This window comes from Arachis hypogaea, chromosome 15 (assembly GCF_003086295.3).
Source record: "Arachis hypogaea cultivar Tifrunner chromosome 15, arahy.Tifrunner.gnm2.J5K5, whole genome shotgun sequence".
NCBI lineage: Eukaryota > Viridiplantae > Streptophyta > Magnoliopsida > Fabales > Fabaceae > Arachis > Arachis hypogaea.
In genome coordinates, this window is record NC_092050.1 from 24794628 (window position 1) to 24816469 (window position 21842).

Below are 21842 nucleotides of genomic sequence, written 5' to 3' on the forward strand. Positions count from 1 at the left end.
TTGTGAGTGCCGTTGTTGGCGCGTTTTGGTCTCCTCCAGTCGTATCGTCGCTGAGTCAGCCGCTCGCGATTGGGGCGTGCCTCGTACTCCGCGCTGGACATTTAATGCTCTTAATTGCTGATTTGAGCTCTGAGTGAAATGTCTATTTTGCCCCTGTCTTTTGCGCTTCTAGAAGTCAGTTACTGTTCTGTTTTCATTGCCTTTGGGTTTCAATTTCCCACTCCCAATATTGTTGTCACACATTCTTCCTTTCTTTTCCACATTCTCTGAAGTTCCTCATTCCTAATTGCCCCTAATTCGTCCAAATTTCTTCGATACTCCCCAGTTTCTTTCGATCATCATCGTCATTCTGGTAAGTTTTTCTTTCTTTCCTGCTTCTTAGCTTTGTTGCGTGCTTATGTTGCTTACAAGCTTTTCCCTATTCATGCCTGTTTGGATTAAGTGTTGGATTTACATGTTTGAGTTGTAACAACGTTAGGTAGATGCCAGGGGGTTGCCATTTAGGTTCCTAATTTTTTGTCTTTATTTAGCTATAGGTTTAGCCTTGGCTTAGCTGTAGATAGGCTTACTGTAGCATTTAGCATTAGTTCCTGCTTTCTCGACCTACCGACCTTGTAATCTGACCTTGAGTGGTGCCCCCACTGTAGGTATGGTGCAACTTCCTCTTCCGTGCCCCCGTGTTGACAGATACGCCTGGGTCACCTCAGAAGAGCTAACTGAGTTCCGTCTTTGCGACCAATTGTGCGGGGGAGGTCCCGAGGAAGAACGCTACGATGTGTTCATTCCCGCGGACTATGAACGAATTTGCCAACTTAACTTGAACACCCCCCAAGTCGCCGACTGGATTTGGATGTACAAAACCATGTTTACCGTCCTGGGGGTTTGCATCCCCTTCTCTCCTTTTCAGATGGCCCTTCTAAATCGGTGTGACGTGGCTCTGTCGTAGATGCACCCAAATAGCTGGGCCGCCATTCGGTGTTTTGAAATGGTTTGTGAATACCTCGAGTTACCGACCTCCGTCGAAGTGTTTTTGTGGCTCTTTGTCTTGACAAACCCTTCCAAGGAGGGTAGGCATAAAAAGGGGTTCATGTCCTTCCGGTCTGCTCAGGGGAGACGAATCTTCGGGGTATTCGAAGATTCATTCCATGGCTTCAAGGATAAATTCTTTAAGGTCTGACCTGCCGAGGGCCATCACCCTTTTTAGTTAACTTTGGAGGGGGAGAGATGGATTCTGACATACAGGAGCTTCGGGGCCGGATCCAATGCTTTTACCAAAGTAACATATAAGGGCCTGACTCAAAGAGATAAGAATATAGCCGACGTGCTGTTGGCCATATTTTATAAAAATAACATCAACCCCCATCTTTTAATGGGTGATCGGGAGATGGGTAGGAGTTACATGGGTAAGTGGTCGGTTGGTTCTAGTGTAACCCACTCCCCCCCTTTTTTTTACCAACGTAACGGGTTGTTGTGTGTATTGCAGTGGACATGGACGCCGAGTGTACTGGAATTGAAGATTTGATGGCCCAATTTCTCCCTAGGCATAATGATGATAACTCTGCGATGCATACTGCCGAGCACCCTTCCTCTCCTACTCCCGAAGTACAGTCAGCTCCGCCTCCCCCTCCGGGACCTACCGGTCCCATCGTAAAGGATGTTCCCGGTAGTAGCAGTTTAGTTCCCCCTGAGGCAGAGTCGGCCATGGGGGTCCCGATGTGGAATTAGTCGAGAACGCTCGCAAGCGAAAGCCGTCCTCCAGTCTTGAGGGGTCGCTCACAGTTATGGAGAAAAACTTCGATGCTGGAGGTTTTATTGATTCACAACTCATGCTCGGTACAGAAGAAATTTTCCATGGTGGGGACCTCGGTGCCCAGGTTCGATGGATCTACTGGTGTATGCTGAGGGCTGCGACTATTTCCAGGAGAGCTGAGCCTATCTTGACTCAAGCCGGGGCGTTAGACGGGAGGTATCGTCAATCCCTTCGGGATGTTGAAAAGCTGAAGTCTGAGGTTGGGGTCTTAAAGGAGAAGTTAGCCGACTCGGAGGGGAAACTGAAGACTTCCGACGAAGCGGTCGCCCGTCTTACCGAGAAAGAGATGACCTTGGAGTTTGAGCTCAACTCTGCTCGTGGCAAAACTTCTGCAACCCAGGCCAAGATTACTGCTTTGGAGGCCAAGCTTGAAGAGGATGAGAAGTCGGCAAAGAATGCCAAGGATGAGGTTGTCGGGCTGAAGGGGGAAGTTGCTGGCTTGAAGAAAAAGAATAAGGATACGGTGAAGAAGGCAAGGGAGGTGATCAATGGAACCAAAGAGGCGATTAAGGCCCAGGTCAAGCTACTTTCTGCCGACTTTGACGTCTTCGCGATTGGAGCTTTCAAGACTATCCGGGATGGTCAGATTGTGGACATCTCGAAGAAGTGATGTAATTTTACTTTGTTGTACTGTTTTGAACTCTAGCAGTTTGTATGAACTTATTTACCATTTTGTTGGTAGTTGACGACTTGTTTACCGTTTCATCTGGTAATTAACTAGTTGTTTACCATTTGTTTTGTCATTGGTAATTGGGGAAGCCGGTGATGAGAGGACTTTTGATGGTTTAGAATTTCACCAATGAAGTCTCGTTGTAAAGTATAGTTTCTAAACCAACAATAATCCTTTCATACAAAAATTTGTTTGTCACAAGTAACAAACCCCTAAAATCTATAAACCAAAGTATTAAACCTCGGGTCGTTCTCCCTAGGAATTGCAACAAAGTGTTCTTGTTATTGGTTATGAAGTATCTTTGGGGTTTTTGGGATATTAGACATGAAATGTAAATGGCAAAGGAAATAAACTAACAACTAACAAAGCTCTTGGAAAGATATGAGAACTAGAATTCCTATCCTAGTTATCCTCCTCAATTGTGACCACAAATTGTCCATTGCTACCACTTAGTTAACCTCTAACCATGGAGGAAAGTCAAGTGGATGAATTAACTTGATTCCACAAGTCCTAGCCAACTCCCAAGGGAAAGACTAGCTTTAGTGGTATCCAAATCAATTAGCAACTTCTAATTATCAATCAACAAAGGAATTAGATAACTCAAGCGTCACTAATTACTCCACCTAGGCCAAGAGGAACAAAATCTACACTAAAATCCAACCAAGCATTTCATCAAATACTTGGAAGGCATAAAATAGAAGCATAGTAAATTGATAACAAAAATAGAATCTAACAACAATTATTGCAAGGAATTAATAACAACAATCAAAAGAAACACAATTATTATGAATTACCTCAAATTGAATTGAAAGAAAGTGGAATGAACAAAAGTAGATCTACAACAAAGCATAGAAACAAAATAGAAGAGATTACAACAAAAGAATAGAGGAATCATGAATGTAACAACAAAGAATTAAGAAGAAGAAGTAGAAGAGAACATGAATCAAAACCTAGATCTAAGAACTAAACCTAATCCTAATCCTAATTCTAGAGAGAAGAGAGAGCTTCTCTCTCCAAAAACTAACTAAACTAATCCTAATGTGTCTAATGGTGTGAATGATGTGAATGATGTGTTCCCCTTCAATCCTTGGTCTTTTAAAGCTTTTCCCACCAAAAACTCAGCTCCAAATGGAGCCAGAGACCCTCCAAAATCGCCAGGCACGAGTTCTTCTTTAAAAATCATGTGCGGTCTTCGGCGCGTACGCGCACAGCGTGCGTACGCGTCCTTGGAGAATTTCGCAATCCGCGCGTAGGCACATAGTGCGCGCGCGCGTCCATGGGCGTTTTCCAAATCTTTGGCTTTTCATGATTTCTCCACTTTGCATGATTTCCTCTCCATTCCTAGCCTTTTTAACCTGAAATCACTTAACAAACACATCAAGGCATCTAGTGGAATCAAAGGTGAATCAAGATTAAACAATTAAGGGCCTAAAAAGCATGTTTTCACACTTAAGCACAAATTAGGAGACAATCATGAAATCATGCTATTTCATTGAGTAAATGTGGATAAAAGGTCATAAAATCTCCTAAATTAGGCACAAGATAAACCCTACAAAGGGGGTTTATCAGCCGGTTCATGGCTCCCGGTAAAAAACTTTGAATTATGGCTTATTTTCGTAGCCGCGTGGTGTAGTGTAGACGATGTCGTTGGCTCCCGGGGTGATCAATCCCGTGTAGCCGTAGTCGCAGTAGACCATTTAATTGGCAAGTAAATAAATATAATAGAAATACAGTGAAAAAGAAATATATTAAGTGATTGGCAAAAATTAAAAATTGACGATAATTCAACACAAAGTAAAACGAGTGTTACTGAATTGGTGGGACGGGTGGTCGCTCTGGACTCTAGGAGTAGAACCTAGTCAAGTTTGCCACGTTCCATGTTCGGGGTACTTCTTTCCCGTCTAGTCGCTCCAGCTTGTAAGTTCCGTTGCCGACCACTTCCTTCACTCTGTATGGGCCTTCCCAATTGGCCGCCAGCTTCCCTTCCCCAGGGGTGGGGAGGCCTACGTCGTTACGTCGTAGGACCAGGTTGTTTGGCTCAAAACTCCTCCTTAGTACCCTGGTGTTGTAACAAAGTGCTATTCTCTGCTTCAGTGCCGCTTCTGACAAGTGCGCCATTTCCCTGGTTTCGTCGACCAGATCCTTCTCTACAGCCTCCTCATTTCCCCCCAGAAGTAGGCGTGGGCTTGGCTCCCCGACTTCCACAGGGATAATTGCATCAACTCCGTAGGTAAGTCGGAAACGGGTTTCCCCGGTGGAGGATTGAGGTGTTGTTCTATACGACCATAGGACTGATGCTAGTTCGTCTGCCCACGCTCCCTTCTTCTGGTTAAGTCACGTTTTGAGGCTGTGGAGGATGACCTTGTTCGCTGCTTCCACTTGGCCATTGGTCTGTGGGTGCTCCACTGACGAGAGCCTCTGTTTTACGCCCAGACCTGTGAGGAACTCCCTGAATTTTTTGTCCACAAATTGCGTCCTGTTGTCCTATATCACGGTCTCTGGGATTTCGAACCTGGAGATCACCTATTTCCATATGAACTTACGACAGTTTGCTGACGAAATGCTGGCCAGCGGCTCCGCTTCGACCTACTTTGTGTAGTATTCAATAGCCTTGATCAAGTACTTAACTTGCCCCGGGACCACCGGGAAAGGTCCCAACAGGTCAATCCCCCATTGGTTGAAAGGCCGGGAGGCCATGAGCAAACTTAGCTCAGATGCCGGGGTCTTGTGAAAGTTCGCGTTTTCTTGACACTTCTTGCACCTCTTTACGAATTCTTGGGAATCCGTTATCATCGAGGGCCAAAAGTATCCGGCCCTCACGAGCTTCCAGGCCAAAGCCTTTCCCCCGATATGGTGGCCGTAACACCCATCATGAACTTCCCTTAAAACGTAGTCCGTCTGGTCGGGTCGTAGGCACTTCAACAGGGGTTGGTTAAGCCCTTTCTTGAATAGCTGGCCTTGTATTATTACGTACTTGGACGCCTCTCTTCTTAATGTCTTTGCCACCTTGTGGTCATCAGGGAGCTTGCCGTTTTTCAAAAAATCAGCGATTGGGTCCATCCATGAGGGGACGACATCTGCTTGGGCTACGCACAAGGCGACTGTCGTTTCTTTTACTAATTCTTGGATCAAAGAGCGATTTCCCGTTCCTGGCTTTGTACTAGCCAATTTGGAAATGAGGTTGGCTCGTGTGTTCCTTTCCTTTGGGACATGCTGCACCACAACCTCCTCGAAGTCCTCGCTTAGACCCCAAACATTTTCCAGGTATTTTTGTAGCAGAGGGTCTTTGGCTTGATAAGTTTCATTGATTTAAGAGGTGACGACTTGAGAATCACTATTCACCTCTACTCTTATTACTCCGACTTCTTTTGACAACAACAGGACGCCAATTAGGGCCTCGTACTCTGCCTGGTTATTGGAGGCCAGGAACTTAAACTTGACGGACTGCTCGTATACTATCCATGTCGGGCTTTCGATAATTATTCCTGCCCTTCTAAACATCTAGTTAGAAGCTCCGTCAACGTGGAGTTTCCACCGTGTGCCTAGGGTTTCATGAGGGTCTCCCATGACTTCCACCAAAAAGTCTGCCATAGCCTAGGCCTTGATTGCATGTCTGGGCTCATATTGTAGGTCATATTGGGATAGCTCGATTGCCCAGGTCATCATCCATCCTACAAGGTCGGTGTTCCGAGGGTTACCTGAAACTATAGGTCGATCTCGGATGAGATCTTTTGTACTGGTCGGAGATGACGTGTCCGGCTGGCTGGTGGCGGCCGGAGCTGTTGTGTTCGACTTGTTGGACTGGCTGCACTTCTGATCCTTGGTCACCGGAGGGTGGGGGGTACCTGCAAGAGACTCCGATGCTTAAGTTAGCATGGGTATTAAGCAGGTTTATCGTAGAATCAAAGTATGAGGTATACCTGGGTGCTCCAGTGTATTTATAGTGGTTGTAGATTGACCTTTCTAGATAAGATAAGTTAGTTATCTTATCTTATCTTTATCTTTGAGTTGAGGTCAGCTTATCTTCAAGGGAATCGCCCTTATCTCTATAGGCTCGGACGGCCTTTGGATTTGGGTCGTGTTCCTCTATTTGGGCCCTTTATTGGGCTTTTCTGTCGATTTGGCCGACCTCTTTGAGAAGAGGTCGGATAGCTTGACCTGAAGAGGTCGGTCGCTTTGTCACTGAACATCTCGGGTCGGATAGCTCGACCCAGGGTGTGAACAGTTCCCCTGCTCGAGCTTGGTCTTCTATTTTGAGGTCGAGTCTTTGACTTCGAACTTTCTATAGTGAAGCCGAACTCGAGCATTTTGTCGACTCCTTTCTTAGTAGAACCTTTTTGAATGTGGAACGTTTTCTTCTAGAAGCGCGCGCTTTGCATTAGCGCTCTGTTCTTGGGAAGGCGCAAGGGTTTAATACCCTCCTTTATCAGCTTTTAATGCCCCGTTCCCCTTTTTATTTTGAAATTTACGCATAGGAACGGTTTCTCTTCTCCGTTTTTACTTGTAACTTCCCTTTTCTTTCTCCCTTTCTATTTTTCGCCTACATTTTGCTTTTGCGGCGTCATTCAGTGATCCGGCAATTTCATCTTTTCAACCCTTCTGAAGCTTTGCTTTTTCCCAGGTTGGTTCCATTTGCAATTTCTTCTCGTCTTTGTTGCTTTGTCTTTAGTTTTGTGGTGAAGTTTTGATTTTGCTTGGAGAAAGTTTGGATCTTTCTTTTTGTTGCGCCTGCTTGCTGTTGTAATGTGTGTTCTGAGAGTTTCTTCGTCCTTTGCATGAACCTTTTCGCCTTTTCTGTTGTCTGATGCTTCTAAGGCTTTGCATGTTCTACTGTCGCTTCTGATACCCAGAAAAACTGCATCTTTACTTACTTAATCGAAGATTGCTCCTTGGTTTTTTGCCCTGTTTGATAGCTTTCCCTGTTTGCTGCGATATTTGTTTTGGTTTTTGTTTGATTCTGAGAAAAGGTTGCGCCTTTGACGATTTCCTCTTGGCATGTTTGATGCTTTTTGTTGATAGACTGTAAAAAGATAGTGACTTTTTGTGTTCTGACTTCCTTTTCTGAAATGTCTGTTATTTGAAATATTTTCTTGTTTGAGAGATGCCGGAACGTAAGCTGTGAATTTTTCCTGAAACCTTGCTTTGTTACTGCCTCCAAAGAATGCCCGAGGACTTTGGTTTGAGTCTTGGGGTTTTTCTTTGTTTGTTCTTCTGTATATTAGTCGAGTTATTTTGCCCCTCGTCCGAGATGTTTTTTAGTAATTCCATCTTTTTTTCTTATTGTAGGATTAGTTGGCCTCATGACTTCTCGCAATAACATTGTAGAGATGTCTTCTAAAGTTCCCGAGGGGATGTCTGATTGGCTGGACTCCTTTGTCTTGATGTGTGTCTCTGTTGTAGACGCTGATTTTTGTGTAGAGCTGAGAAAACGTCATAGGATTTGTGGTAGCAGCGCCCGGGAGAGGGATTATGAGCTTGTAGCGCCCGACTCTGACGAGAGGGTTTGTTTTCCTACTTCGGTCGAGGGGGAGCGTCCCTTTTTCTATGCCTATGAATATTTCTTCAGCCAGTTGGACATTACCTTTCCTTTTACTGCTTTCGAGACAGAAAAAGCTTATTATCATACCATTTTTGGACAAATCATGAAATCCTAAGATTTCATTGACTAAACCGATTTGTTGTGGTCTTGTAATATTGTCCCATCCCAGCTTCATCCGAATTCCTGGGGTTTTATCAAGATTTTTCAGCTGCTTTGCCAAGAGTTAGGCATAACACCTTCTCAGACTCTTTTCCTCTATCTTCTTGTTTCTGCCAAGCCCGGAGGGTCTTCCAAAAAGAAAGCTTCCTGGGTCTCTTTCAGGTCGGCCCAGGGGCATAAAGTTTTTGCCATGTATGATTAGTCTTTTAAAGATTTTAAGAATTATTTCTTCCGAGTCCGTGCTGTTGAGGGGGCCCACCCCTTTTTTCTTGATGAAAATGATGAGCCTGCCTTTCCTCTAAAATGGCAAAAGAATGTGAGAGTGTCTCACTATACATGGGAGATGCTTGACGAGGTTGAACGAGCTTTTGTAGTTGTTCTTGAAGATTTATGGGGGAAAACACCCCATCTTGATACAAAAAAGTTTTTGAGTGACGCGTCTTTGATTCGAACTGCTTTGGGTACTGTCCGACTTGTTTCTTAGTTTTGCTTCTTCTGGATTGTAACTCATCACTATGGTTGATTGATGAGCGGATAATTTATACGCTTTTTGGCATTGTTTTTAGTATGTTTTTAGTAGAATCTAGTTACTTTTAGGGATGTTTTCATTAGTTTTTATGTTAAATTCATATTTCTAGACTTTACTATGAGTTTGTGTGTTTTTCTGTGATTTCAGGTATTTTCTGGCTGAAATTGAGGGACTTGAGCAAAAATCAGATTCAGAGGTAGAAGAAGGACTGCTGATGCTGTTGGATTCTGACCTCCTTGCACTCAAAGTAGATTTTTTGGAGCTACAGAACTCAAAATGGCACGCTTCCAATTGTGTTGGAAAGTAGACATCCAGGGCTTTCCATCAATATATAATAGTCCATACTTTTGCCGAGTTTAGACGATGTAAAAGGGCGTTGAACGCCAGTTCTACGCTGCTGTCTGGAGTTAAACGCCAGAAACACGTCACAAGCCAGAGTTGAACGCCAGAAATACGTTACAAACTGGCGTTCAACTCCAAGATTGACCTCTACACGTGTAAACTTCAAGCTCAGCCCAAGCACACACCAAGTGCGCCCAGGAAGTGGATTTATGCATCAATTACTTACTTCTGTAAACCCTAGTAGCTAGTCTAGTATAAATAGGACTTTTTACTATTGTATTTACATCCTGGATTGAATCTTTTGATCATTTTTTAGATCTCTAGACCTCCATGGGAGGCTGGCCACTCGGCCATGCCTACCCTGTATTCACTTATGTATTTTTCAACAGTAGAGTTTCTGCACTCCATAGATTAAGGTGTGGAGCTCTGCTGTTCCTCAAAGATTAATGCAAAGTACTACTGTTTTTCTATTCAATTCAACTTATTCCGCTTCTAAGATATTCATTCGCACTTCAACCTGAATGTGATGAACGTGACAATCATCATCATTCCCCACGAACGCGTGCCTGACAACCACTTCCGTTCCACCTTAGATTGAATGAGTATCTCTTGGATCTCTTAATCAGAATCTTCGTGGTATAAGCTAGATTAATGGCGGCATTCATGAGAGTCCGGAAAGTCTAAACCTTGTCTGTGGTATTCCGAGTAGGACTCTGGGATTGAATGACTGTGATGAACTCCAAACTCGCGAGTGCTGGGCGTAGTGACAGACGCAAAAGGAGGGTGAATCCTATTCCAGTATGATCGAGAACCTCAGATGATTAGCCGTGCTGTGACAGAGCATTTGGACCATTTTCACAAGAGGATGGGATGCAGCCATTGACAAGGGTGATGCCTCCAGACGATTAGCCATGCAGTGACAGCGCATTGGACCATTTTCCAGAGAGGATAAAAAGTAGCCATTGACAACGGTGATGTCCTTACATAAAGCCAGTCATGGAAAGGAGTAAGACTGATTGGATGAAGACAGCAGGAAAGCAGAGGTTCAGAGGAACGAAAGCATCTCTATACACTTATCTGAAATTCTCACCAATGATATACATAAGTGTTTCTATCCTTATTTTCTATCTATTTATTATTTATGTTCGAAAACTCCATAACTATTTTATATCCGCCTGACTGAGATTTACAAGATGACCATAGCTTGCTTCATACCAACAATCTCCGTGGGATCGACCCTTACTCACGTAAGGTTTATTACTTGGACGACCCAGTGCACTTGCTGGTTAGTTGTATCGAAGTTGTGAATGAAAAACAATTTATTAAGACGTGCGTACAGAGTTTTTGGCACCGTTACCATGAGATCACAATTTCGTGCACCAAGTTTTTGGCGCCGTTGCCGAGGATTGTTCGAGTTTGGACAACTGACGATTCATCTTGTTGCTTAGATTGGGTAATTTTCTTCTTATTTTCAAAAAGTTTTCAAAAAAAAAATCTTTCAAAAATTTCTCATCTGTTTTCGAAAATTATTCTAAAATTTTTAAGAATGAATTCTAGAGTTTCATGAAGCATGTTGAAGCCTGGCTGGCTGTAAAGCCATGTCTAATTCTTTTGGATAGGGGCTTCCAACCATCAGCATAGAGGCAAGTTAATTGGAATGTCAGATGTGGCATGTCTGAGTTACATACTAAAGCTTGGCTGGCTATTAAGCCATGCCTAACCCTCAGATTGGAACTTTAGACTAAGAGTACAAGATTCCTGGAATTCATATTAAAAATTTTGGAATCCTTATTTTTCTTTTTCACATTAATTTTCGAAAAACCCAAAAAAAATCATAAAATCATAAAAATAAAAAAAATATTTCATATTTCTTGTTTGAGTCTTGAGTCAGATTTTAAGTTTGGTGTCAATTGCATGTTCATCTTGCATTTTTCGAAAAATTCATGCATTCATAGTGTTCTTCATGATCTTCAAGTTGTTCTTGGTAAGTCTTCTTGTTTGATCTTGATGTTTTCTTGTTTTGTGTTGTATGGTGTTTTTCATATGCATTCTTGCATCCATAGAGTCTAAGCATCAAGGATTTCTAAGTTTGGTGTCTTGCATGTTTTCTTTGCATTAAAAATTTTCAAAAATATGTTTTTGGTGTTCATCTTGACATTCAAAGTGTTCTTGGTGTTCATCTTGACATTCATAGCATTCTTGCATGCATTCATTGTTTTGATCCAAAATTTTCATGCATTGCATCATTTTCATGTTTTTCTCTCTCATCATTAAAAATTCAAAAATCAAAAAAATATCTTTCCTTTCTTCTCTCATAAATTTCGAAAATTTGGATTGACATTTTCAAAAATTTTTAAAATTCAATTGTTTCTTATGAGTCAAATCAAATTTTCAATTTAAAAAAATCTTATCTTTTTCAAAATCTTTTTCAAAAATCAAATCTTTCTCATTTTTCTTAGTTATTTTCAAAAATTTTAAAAATAGTTTTCAAAAATCTTTTTCTTATCGTTATTACATAATTTTCGAAAATAACATCATCAATTAATGTTTTGATTCAAAAATTTCAAGTTTGTTACTTACTTGTTAAGAAAGATTCAAACTTTAAGTTCTAGAATCATACTTTATGATTTCTTGTGAATCAAGTCATTAATTGTGATTTTAAAAATCAAATCTTTTTCAAAACTAATTTCAATAATATCTTTTCAAAAATATATTTTTATCTTATCTTTTTCAAAAATTTGATTTTAAAATATCTTTTCTAACTTCCTATCTTCTTATTTTTTCAAAATTGATTTTCAAATTTGTTTTAACTAACTAACTAACTTTTTGTTTGTTTCTTATCTTTTTCAAAACTACCTAACTAACTCTCTCTCTCTAATTTTCGAAAATCCCTTCCCTCTTTTTCCAAAATTTCTTTTTAATTAACTAATTATTTTAATTTTTTATTTTAATTTTTGAAAATTACTAACCTTTTTCAAAAACTATTTTCGAAAATCACTAACTCTTTTTCAAAAATTATTTTTGAAAATTCTCTCTCTCTCATCTCATTCTATTTATTTATTCATTTACTAACACTTCATCTCACATCTCTGCTCTCCTCACCCTTGTGTTTCTTTCTTTACATTACATTCTTTTCTTCTTTCTTTCTTCTACTCACACAGGGACCTCTATACTGTGGTAAAAAGGATCCCTATTATTATTGTTTTTCTGTCCTTCTTTTTCATATGAGCAGGAGCAAGGACAAGAATATTCTTGTTGAAGCAGATCCAGAACCTGAAAGGACTCTGAAAAGGAAACTAAGAGAAGCTAAATTACAACAATCCAGCAAGCACCTGTCAGGAATTTTCGAACAAGAAGAGGAGATGACAGCCGAAAATAATAATAATGCAAGGAGAATGCTTGGTGACTTTACTGCACCTAATTCCAATTTGCATGGAAGAAGCATCTCCATCCCCACCATTGGAGCAAACAATTTTGAGCTGAAACCTCAGCTAGTTTCTCTGATGCAGCAAAACTGCAAGTTTCATGGACTTCCATCTGAAGATCCCTTTCAGTTCTTAACTGAATTCTTGCAGATCTGTGATACTGTTAAGACTAATGGAGTAGATCCTGAAGTCTACAGGCTCATGCTTTTCCCCTTTGCTGTAAGAGACAGAGCTAGAGTGTGGTTGGACTCTCAACCCAAAGATAGCCTGAACTCTTGGGATAAGCTGGTCATTGCTTTCTTAGCCAAGTTCTTTCCTCCTTAAAAGCTGAGCAAGCTTAGAGTGGATGTTCAAACCTTCAGACAGAAAGAAGGTGAATCCCTCTATGAAGCTTGGGAGAGATACAAGCAACTGACCAAAAAGTGTCCCTCTGACATGCTTTCAGAATGGACCATCCTGGATATATTCTATGATGGTCTGTCTGAATTAGCTAAGATGTCATTGGATACTTCTGCAGGTGGATCCATTCACCTAAAGAAAATGCCTGCAGAAGCTCAAGAACTCATTGACATGGTTGCTAATAACCAGTTCATCTACACTTCTGAGAGGAATCCTGTGAGTAATGGGACGCCTCAGAAGAAGGGAGTTCTTGAAATTGATACTCTGAATGCCATATTGGCTCAGAATAAAATATTGACTCAGCAAGTCAATATGATTTCTCAGAGTCTGAATGGAATGCAAGCTGCATCCAACAGTACTCAGGAGGCATCTTCTGAAGAAGAAGCTTATGATCCTGAAAACCCTGCAATAGCAGAGGTGAATTACATGGGTGAATCTTATGGAAACACCTATAACCCCTCATGGAGAAACCACCCAAATCTCTCATGGAAGGATCAACAAAGGCCTCAACAAGGCTTTAATAATGGTGGAAGATATAGGTTTAACAATAGTAAACCTTTTCCATCATCCACTCAGCAACAGACAGAGAACTCTGAACAAAATACATCTAATTTAGCAAACTTAGTCTCTGATCTATCTAAGGCCACTGTAAGTTTCATGAATGAAACAAGGTCCTCCATTAGAAGTTTGGAGGCACAAGTGGGCCAGCTGAGTAAAAGAGTCACTGAAGTCCCTCCTAGTACTCTCCCAAGCAATACAGAAGAAAATCCAAAAGGAGAGTGCAAGGCCATTGAAATGACCATCATGGCCGAAACCACAAAAGAGGAGGAGGACGTGAATCCCAAGGAGGAAGACCTCCTGGGACGTGTAGTGATCAATAAGGAGTTTCCCTCTGAGGAACCAAAGGAATCTGAGGCTCATCTAGAGACCATAGAGATTCCATTAAACCTCCTTATGCCCTTCATGAGCTCTGATGAATATTCTTCTTTTGAAGAAAATGAGGATACTACTGAAGAGCAAGTTGCCAAGTACCTTGGTGCAATCATGAAGCTGAATGCCAATTTATTTGGTAATGAGACTTGGAGAGATGAACCTCCCCTTTTCACCAATGAACTAAATGCATTGGATCAACTGAGATTTCCTCAGAAGAAACAGGATCCTGGAAAGTTCTTAATACCTTGTACCATAGGGACCATGATCTTTGAAAAGGCTCTGTGTGACCTTGGTTCAGGGATAAACCTCATGCCCCTCTTTGTAATAGAGAAACTGGGAATCTTTGGGGTGCAAGCTGCTAAAATCTCATTAGAGATGGCAAACAATTACAGAAAACAGGCTTATGGACAAGTAGAGGACATATTAGTAAAGGTTGAAGGCCTTTACATCCCTGCTGACTTCATAGTCCTAGATACTGGGAAGGATGAGGATGAATCCATCATCCTTGGAAGACCTTTCCTAGCCACAGCAAGAGCTGTGATTGATGTTGACAGAGGCGAATTAGTCCTTCAATTGAATGAGGACTCCCTTGAGTTTAAAACTCAAGGTCATCCTTTTGTAAACATGGAAAAGAGGCACAATAAGCTTCTCTCAAAACAGAGTCAACCAGAGCCCCCACAGTCAAACTCTAAGTTTGGTGTTGGGAGGCCACAACCAAACTCTAAGTTTGGTGTTGAACTCCCATATCCAAACTCTAAGTTTGATGTTGGAAAGTCTCAACAATGCTCTGAACATCTGTGAGGCTCCATGAGAGCCCACTGTCAAGCTATTGACATTAAAGAAGCGCTTGTTGGGAGGCAACCCAATTTTTGTTTATCTAATTTTATTTTTCCTATTCTTTCATGTTTTATCAGGTTCATGATCATGTGGAGTCACAAAATAAATATAAAAATTGAAAACGGAATCAAAAACAGCAGAAGAAAAATCACACCCTGGAGGAGGATATCACTGGCGTTTAAACGCTAGTAAGAAGCATCTGGCTGGCGTTCAACGCCAGAACAGAGCATGGTTCTGGCGCTGAACGCCCAAAATGGGTAGCATCTGGGCGTTTGAACGCCAGAATTGCACCCTGGAGAAGAGCTGGCGCTGAACGCCCAGAACAAGCATGGTTCTGGCGTTCAACGCTAGAAATGGGCAACAAATGGGCGTTCAACGCCCAGAACAAGCACCAATCTGGCGCTGAACGCCCAGAGTTGTGTGCAAGGGCATTTTGCATGCCTAATTTGGTGCAAGGTTGTAAATCCTTGAACACCTCAGGATCTGTGGACCCCACAGGATCACCTCAGGATCTGTGGACCCTACAGGATCCCCACCTACCTTCACTCACTTCTTCTCACCCCTCTTTCACACAATCCAATAAACACTCTTCCCCAAAACCCTTCACCAATCACCTCAATCTCTCTTCCCTATCACCACTTCACCACTCACATCCATCCACTCTTCCCCATAAACCTACCTCATAAACTCCACCTACCTTCAAAATTCAAAATCAATTTCCCACCCAAACCCATCCTATATGGCCGAACCTTACCCCCCTCCCTTCCCTATATATAGCCCTCCATTCTTCCTCATTTTCACACAACATAACCCTCTCTTCTCTTCTTGGCCGAATACACCTTTCCCCCCTCTCCTCCATATTTTCTCCTTCTTCTTCATCTATTCTTTCTTCTCTTGCTCGAGGGTGAGTAATATTCTAAGTTTGGTGTGGTAAAAACATAAGCTTTTTGTTTTTCCATTACCATTGATGGCACCCAAGACCGGAGAATCGTCTAGAAAAGGGAAAGGGAAGACAAAAGCTTCCACCTCCGAGTCATGGGAGATGGAAAGATTCATCTCCAAAGCTCATCAAGACCACTTCTATGATATTGTGGCCAAGAAGAAGGTGATCCCCGAGGTCCCTTTCAAGCTCAAGAAGAATGAGTATCCGGAGATCCGACATGAAATCCAAAGAAGAGGTTGGGAAGTTCTAACAAACCCCATCCAACAAGTCGGCATCCTAATGGTTCAAGAGTTCTATGCCAATGCATGGATCACTAGGAACCATGATCAAAGTAAGAACCCAAACCCAAAGAATTATATTACAATGGTTCGGGAGAAATACTTAGATTTTAGTCCGAAACATGTGAGGTTGGCGTTCAACTTGCCTATGATGCAAGGAGATGCACGCCCCTACACTAGAAGAGTCAACTTTAATCAAAGGTTGGACCAAGTCTTCATGGACATATGTGTGGAAGGAGCTCAATGGAAGATTGACTCCAAAGGCAAGCCGGTTCAATTAAGAAGACTGGACCTCAAGCCTGTGGCTAGAGGATGGTTGGAGTTCATCCAACGCTCCATCATCCCCACTAGCAACCGATCTGAAGTTACTGTGGATCGGGCCATCATGATTCGTAACATCATGATTGGAGAGGAAGTAGAAGTTCATGAAGTCATCTCCCTTGAATTCTACAAAATAGCTGAAAAGCCCTCTCCTGGGGCAAGGCTAGCTTTCCCTCATCTTATTTGCCATCTATGTTACTCAGCTGGAGCTTTCATAGAAGGAGACATTCCCATTGAGGAAGAGAAGCCCATCACTAAGAAAAGGATGGAGCAAGCAAGAGAGGCCATTCATGGATCTCAAGAGACACATGAAGCTCATCACCATGAGATCCCGGAGATGCCTCAAATGCATTTTTCTCCACAAAACTATTAGGAGCAAATCAACACCTCCCTAGGAGAATTAAGTTCCAACATGGGACAATTAAGGGTGGAACATCAAGAGCACTCCATCATCCTTCATGAAATTAGAGAAGATCAAAAAGCAATGAGGGAGGAGCAACAAAGACAAGGAAGAGACATAGAAGAGCTCAAGAACATCATCGGTTCCTCAAGAAGGAAACGCCACCATCACTAAGGTGGACTCATTCCTTGTTCTTAAATTCTCTGTTTTTCGTTTTCTTTATGTTAAGTGCTTATCCATGTTTGTGTCTTATTACATGATCATTAGTATTTAGTAACTTTGCCTTAAAGTAGTGAATATGAATCCATCACCTCTCTTAAATGAAAAAATGTTTTAATTCAAAAGAACAAGAAGTACATGAGTTTCGGATTTATCCTTGAACTTAGTTTAATTATATTGATGTGGTGACAATACTTTTTGTTTTCTGAATGAATGCTTGAACAGTGCATATGTCTTTTGAAGTTGTTGTTTAAGAATGTTAAATATGTTGGCTCTTGAAAGAATGATGACAAGGACACATGTTATTTGATAATCAGAAAAATCATAAAAATGATTCTTGAAGCAAGAAAAAGCAGCAAAGAACAAAGCTTGCAGAAAAAAAAAAGAAAAAAAAGCGAAAAAAATAGAAAGAAAAAGAAAAAGCAAGCAGAAAAAGCCAAAAGCTCTTAAAACCAAAAGGCAAGAGCAAAAAGCCAATAGCCCTTAAAACCAAAAGGCAAGGGTAAATAAAAAGGATCCCAAGACTTTGAGCATCAGTGGATAGGAGGGCCTAAAGGAATAAAATCCTGGCCTAAGCGGCTAAACCAAGTTGTCCCTAACCATGTGCTTGTGGCGTGAAGGTGTCAAGTGAAAACTTGAGACTGAGCGGTTAAAGTCAAGGTCCAAAGCAAAAAAAGAGTGTGCTTAAGAACCCCGGACACCTCTAATTGGGGACTTTAGCAAAGCTGAGTCACAGTCTGAAAAGGTTCACCCAGTTATGTGTCTGTGGCATTTATGTATCCGGTGGTAATACTGGAAAACAAAGTGCTTAGGGCCACGGCCAAGACTCATAAAATAGCTGTGTTCAAGAATAATCATACGGAACTAGGAGAATCAATAACACTATCTGAACTCTGAGTTCCTATAGATGCCAATCATTCTGAACTTCAATGGATAAAGTGAGATGCCAAAACTATTCAAGAGGCAAAAAGCTACAAGTCCCGCTCATTTAATTGGAGCTATGTTTCATTGATAGTTTGGAATTTATAGTATATTCTCTTCTTTTTTATTCTATTTGATTTTCATTTGCTTGGGGACAAGCAACAATTTAAGTTTGGTGTTGTGATGAGCGGATAATTTATACGCTTTTTGGCATTGTTTTTAGTATATTTTTAGTAGAATCTAGTTACTTTTAGGGATGTTTTCATTAGTTTTTATGTTAAATTCACATTTCTAGACTTTACTATGAGTTTGTGTGTTTTTCTATGATTTCAGGCATTTTCTGGCTAAAATTGAGGGACTTGAGCAAAAATCAGATTCAGAGGTAGAAGAAGGACTGCTGATGCTGTTGGATTCTGACCTCCCTGTACTCAACGTGGATTTTTTGGAGCTACAGAACTCAAAATGGCGCGCTTCCAATTGCGTTGGAAAGTAGAAATCCAGGGCTTTCCAGCAATATATAATAGTCCATACTTTGGTCGAGTTTAGACGATGTAAAAGGGTATTGAACGCCAGTTCTACGCTGCTGTCTGGAGTTAAACGCTAGAAACACGTCACAAGCCAGAGTTGAACGCCAGAAATACGTTACAAACTGGCGTTCAACTCCAAGATTGACCTCTACACGTGTAAACATTAAGCTCAGCTCAAGCACACACCAAGTGGGCCCCGGAAGTGGATTTATGCATCAATTACTTACTTCTGTAAACCCTAGTAGCTAGTCTAGTATAAATAGGAATTTTTACTATTGTATTTACATCCTGGATTGTATCTTTTGATCATTTTTTAGATCTCTAGACCTCCATGGGAGGCTGGCCACTCGGCCATGCCTACCCTGTATTCACTTATGCATTTTTCAACGGTAGAGTTTCTGCACTCCATAGATTAAGGTGTGGAGCTCTGCTGTTCCTCAAAGATTAATGCAAAGTACTACTGTTTTTCTATTCAATTCAACTTATTCTGCTTCTAAGATATTCATTCGCACTTCAACCTGAATGTGATGAATGTGACAATCATCATCATTCCCCCACGAACGCGTGCCTGACAACCACTTCCGTTCCACCTTAGATTGAATGAGTATCTCTTGGATCTCTTAATCAGAATCTTCGTGGTATAAGCTAGATTGATGGTGGCATTCATGAGAGTCCGGAAAGTCTAAACCTTGTCTGTGGTATTCCGAGTAGGACTCTGGGATTGAATGACTGTGACGAACTCCAAACTCGCGAGTGTTGGGCGTAGTGACAGACGCAAAAGGAGGGTGAATCCTATTCCAGTATGATCGAGAACCTCAGATGATTAGCCGTGCTGTGACAGAGCATTTGGACCATTTTCACAAGAGGATAGGATGCAGCCATTGACAAGGGTGATGCCTCCATACGATTAGCCATGCAGTGACAGCGCATTGGACCATTTTCCAGAGAGGATAAAAAGTAGCCATTGACAACGGTGATGTCCTTACATAAAGCCAGCCATGGAAAGGAGTAAGACTGATTGGATGAAGACAGCAGGAAAGCAGAGGTTCAGAGGAACGAAAGCATCTCTATACACTTATCTGAAATTCTCACCAATGATATACATAAGTGTTTCTATCCTTATTTTCTATCTATTTATTATTTATGTTCGAAAACTCCATAACTATTTTATATTCGCCTGACTGAGATTTACAAGATGACCATAGCTTGCTTCATACCAACAATCTCCGTGGGATCGACCCTTACTCACGTAAGGTTTATTACTTGGACTACCCAGTGCACTTGCTGGTTAGTTGTATCGAAGTTGTGAATGAAAAACAATTTATTAAGACGTGCGTACAGAGTTTTTGGCGCCGTTACCATGAGATCACAATTTCGTGCACCATTGATTTTGTATTTTCAGAGATGTTGAAAAACAATGATTCCATGAAGGCCTATAAAAAGGCAAAGAAGGCTGCTGCTGCTCAAAATATTTTGGCCAAGGCGGCGGGAGAGGGATCTTCTCAAGTTCCAATGAAGCCGCCCGTGCCGAGTTCTCCTGGGCCGAAGAAGGTGATCCCCATTCCTCGAGTTCGTCTGCCTGACCCTCCACAGACTTCTATCGCTACTTCTGGTGCTCCTCCCAACAAAAAACAAAAAATGATTGAGCCTTTCAACCTTGACGCTCCTGACTTTGATGCGGTGGAATTTGTTGACCAACAGATCGGTCCTTATGGTGTCGTCCCTACTGACGACTTCTCTCTCCTTCGCCATTTGAACTTCATAACTCGGAGTAGCATCAAGATGGCCCATATGGGGCTGCCCTGTATCAGACTGCTCAAAATCTTCCTCTTCATGCCACCAAAGCTTTCATGGAAGAGGCCAAACAAAAGTTTGATCGGATGAAGGGCTTGAAAGAGGAGCTTGAGGTGAAAGTAGCTAAACTGGAGAAGGATCTAGAGAACGAGAAGGCTAGCTCTCTTGCCCTGGTGGCCTCTGTGAGGTTGGCTGAGGACACTGCGTTGAGGCATAAGGATAGTTATGTTACATCTTATCGGGAGGTAATACGTCTGAGGGAGGAGTTGGAGTCTACCCGAGTTGACTACTCCGAGCTCCAAGGTCATCTTGTCGGTAGCGTAAATGCTGCTTATGATAATTTAAAGGAGCAGGTTCAAGTTCTTACTTCTAAGGTTGACCTTACTCTCTTCAGTTTGGACAACGTTGTAAGAGATGGTAAGATTGTCCCGGACGACCAGGATGATGATGACGTCGGGCCTCCCCCTGTACCTGCTGCTAAAGTGTCGACTTCTATAGCTCCTCCCGCTGGGATCGTTCGTCCAGAATTGGATCCTGATTGTCAAATTCTGAATAGGGACGACGGTACAGTGGATGCAGCGCCTCTCCAGGCTCGTCCTCCTTCACCTCAGACTGATGCTGCCGAGAAGTCTTCTGATCTTAGCTGAATTTTCTTGGATATTTGTGTAGATAGCTCGACCTGTGGGTTTTTAAAACTCTTTATTTTGTAGTCTTTTATGCTGACTGTTGATACTCTTTTTGGTTGCTTGTTTAGCAACTTTTGATTTGAAAAAACAACAAGTAGCTTTCAAGCTTTTTGGGCCTGACCCTGAAGCTTGTTAAAATATTATATATTATGCTTGTTTGCGCTTGTCTTGACACCTTTTTGGGTTTTGAGAGTGTTGGAGCCTTGCTGCTCGGCCTCTTCGGATTGCTTTGTACTTATTGCTTGTAGCTTGGATCCTTTGAGGTCATGGATATTGTGGGTCCAACTTGTATTTCGGTTTTCTCGCTTTTATTTGTATTTATTACTCCGTAACCGATTTCGTCACGTTGGTCCGCTTTTCAGTTATTTTTGTAATCCTCTTTCTTGGACCTTTGTCAGGTCTCTTTCAGGGATTACTTTTATAACTTTTTTGTAGGAGGTCGACTTCTTTACGTCGTCCTCTTCTAAGTTATTTTTTGTAATCCTCTTTCTTGGACCTTTGTCAGGTCTCTTTCAGGGATTACTTTTATAACTTGTTTGTAGGAGGTCGACTTCTTTACGTCGTCCTCTTCTAAGTTATTTTTTGTATTCCTCTTTCTTGGACCTTTGTCAGGTCTCTTTCAGGGATTACTTTTATAACTTGTTTGTAGGAGGTCGACTTCTTTACGTCGTCCTCTTCTAAGTTATTTTTTGTAATCCTCTTTCTTGGACCTTTGTCAGGTCTCTTTTAGGGATTACTTTTATAACTTATTTTTCGTAGGAGACCGACTTCTTTATGTCGATCTCTTCTAAGTTATAGCAATTCCTCTTTTATAGGGTTGGCCAGACCTCTTTCCAGGAATTTGCTGATAACTTGGGTTGACTTGGTCCGACTTCTCAACGTCGGCCAGTCTTTAAGTTATTATTTAGCAATCCATAAGACCTCGTCAGGTTCTTTTTTCGAATCACTTTCGATAACTTTTTGCATTATTCTGTGTTCATCTTTGCTGATTTGTAGAAGGTGGTTTCTGTCTTTCTTTGGTCGACCTTTAGATGAATCGCGTTTTCATCTTTATTGGTCTTTTATCGTGATCGTACAGTGAATCTGTTTTTCACTTTCTGTCGATCTGTT

The 21842-nt window shown here is 41.6% G+C and overlaps 1 protein-coding gene and 1 non-coding gene across 2 annotated transcripts; both read right to left on the bottom strand.

Moving 5' to 3' along the window:
• Window positions 1-4322: 4322 nt before the first annotated feature.
• Window positions 4323-5013, bottom strand: LOC140179166 (uncharacterized). Its single transcript, XM_072217821.1, has 2 exons — window positions 4916-5013; window positions 4323-4755 (listed from the first exon to the last, which is right to left on the bottom strand). Exons 1-2 carry the CDS (start codon window positions 5011-5013, stop codon window positions 4323-4325), a joined length of 531 nt encoding a protein of 176 aa, XP_072073922.1.
• A 7794-nt stretch (window positions 5014-12807) lies between these two features.
• On the bottom strand, window positions 12808-12915 carry LOC112753042 (small nucleolar RNA R71). The gene has a single exon (XR_003177443.1). It is a non-coding gene; the product is annotated as a small nucleolar RNA R71 (small nucleolar RNA).
• Between the last annotated feature and the right edge of the window lie 8927 nt (window positions 12916-21842).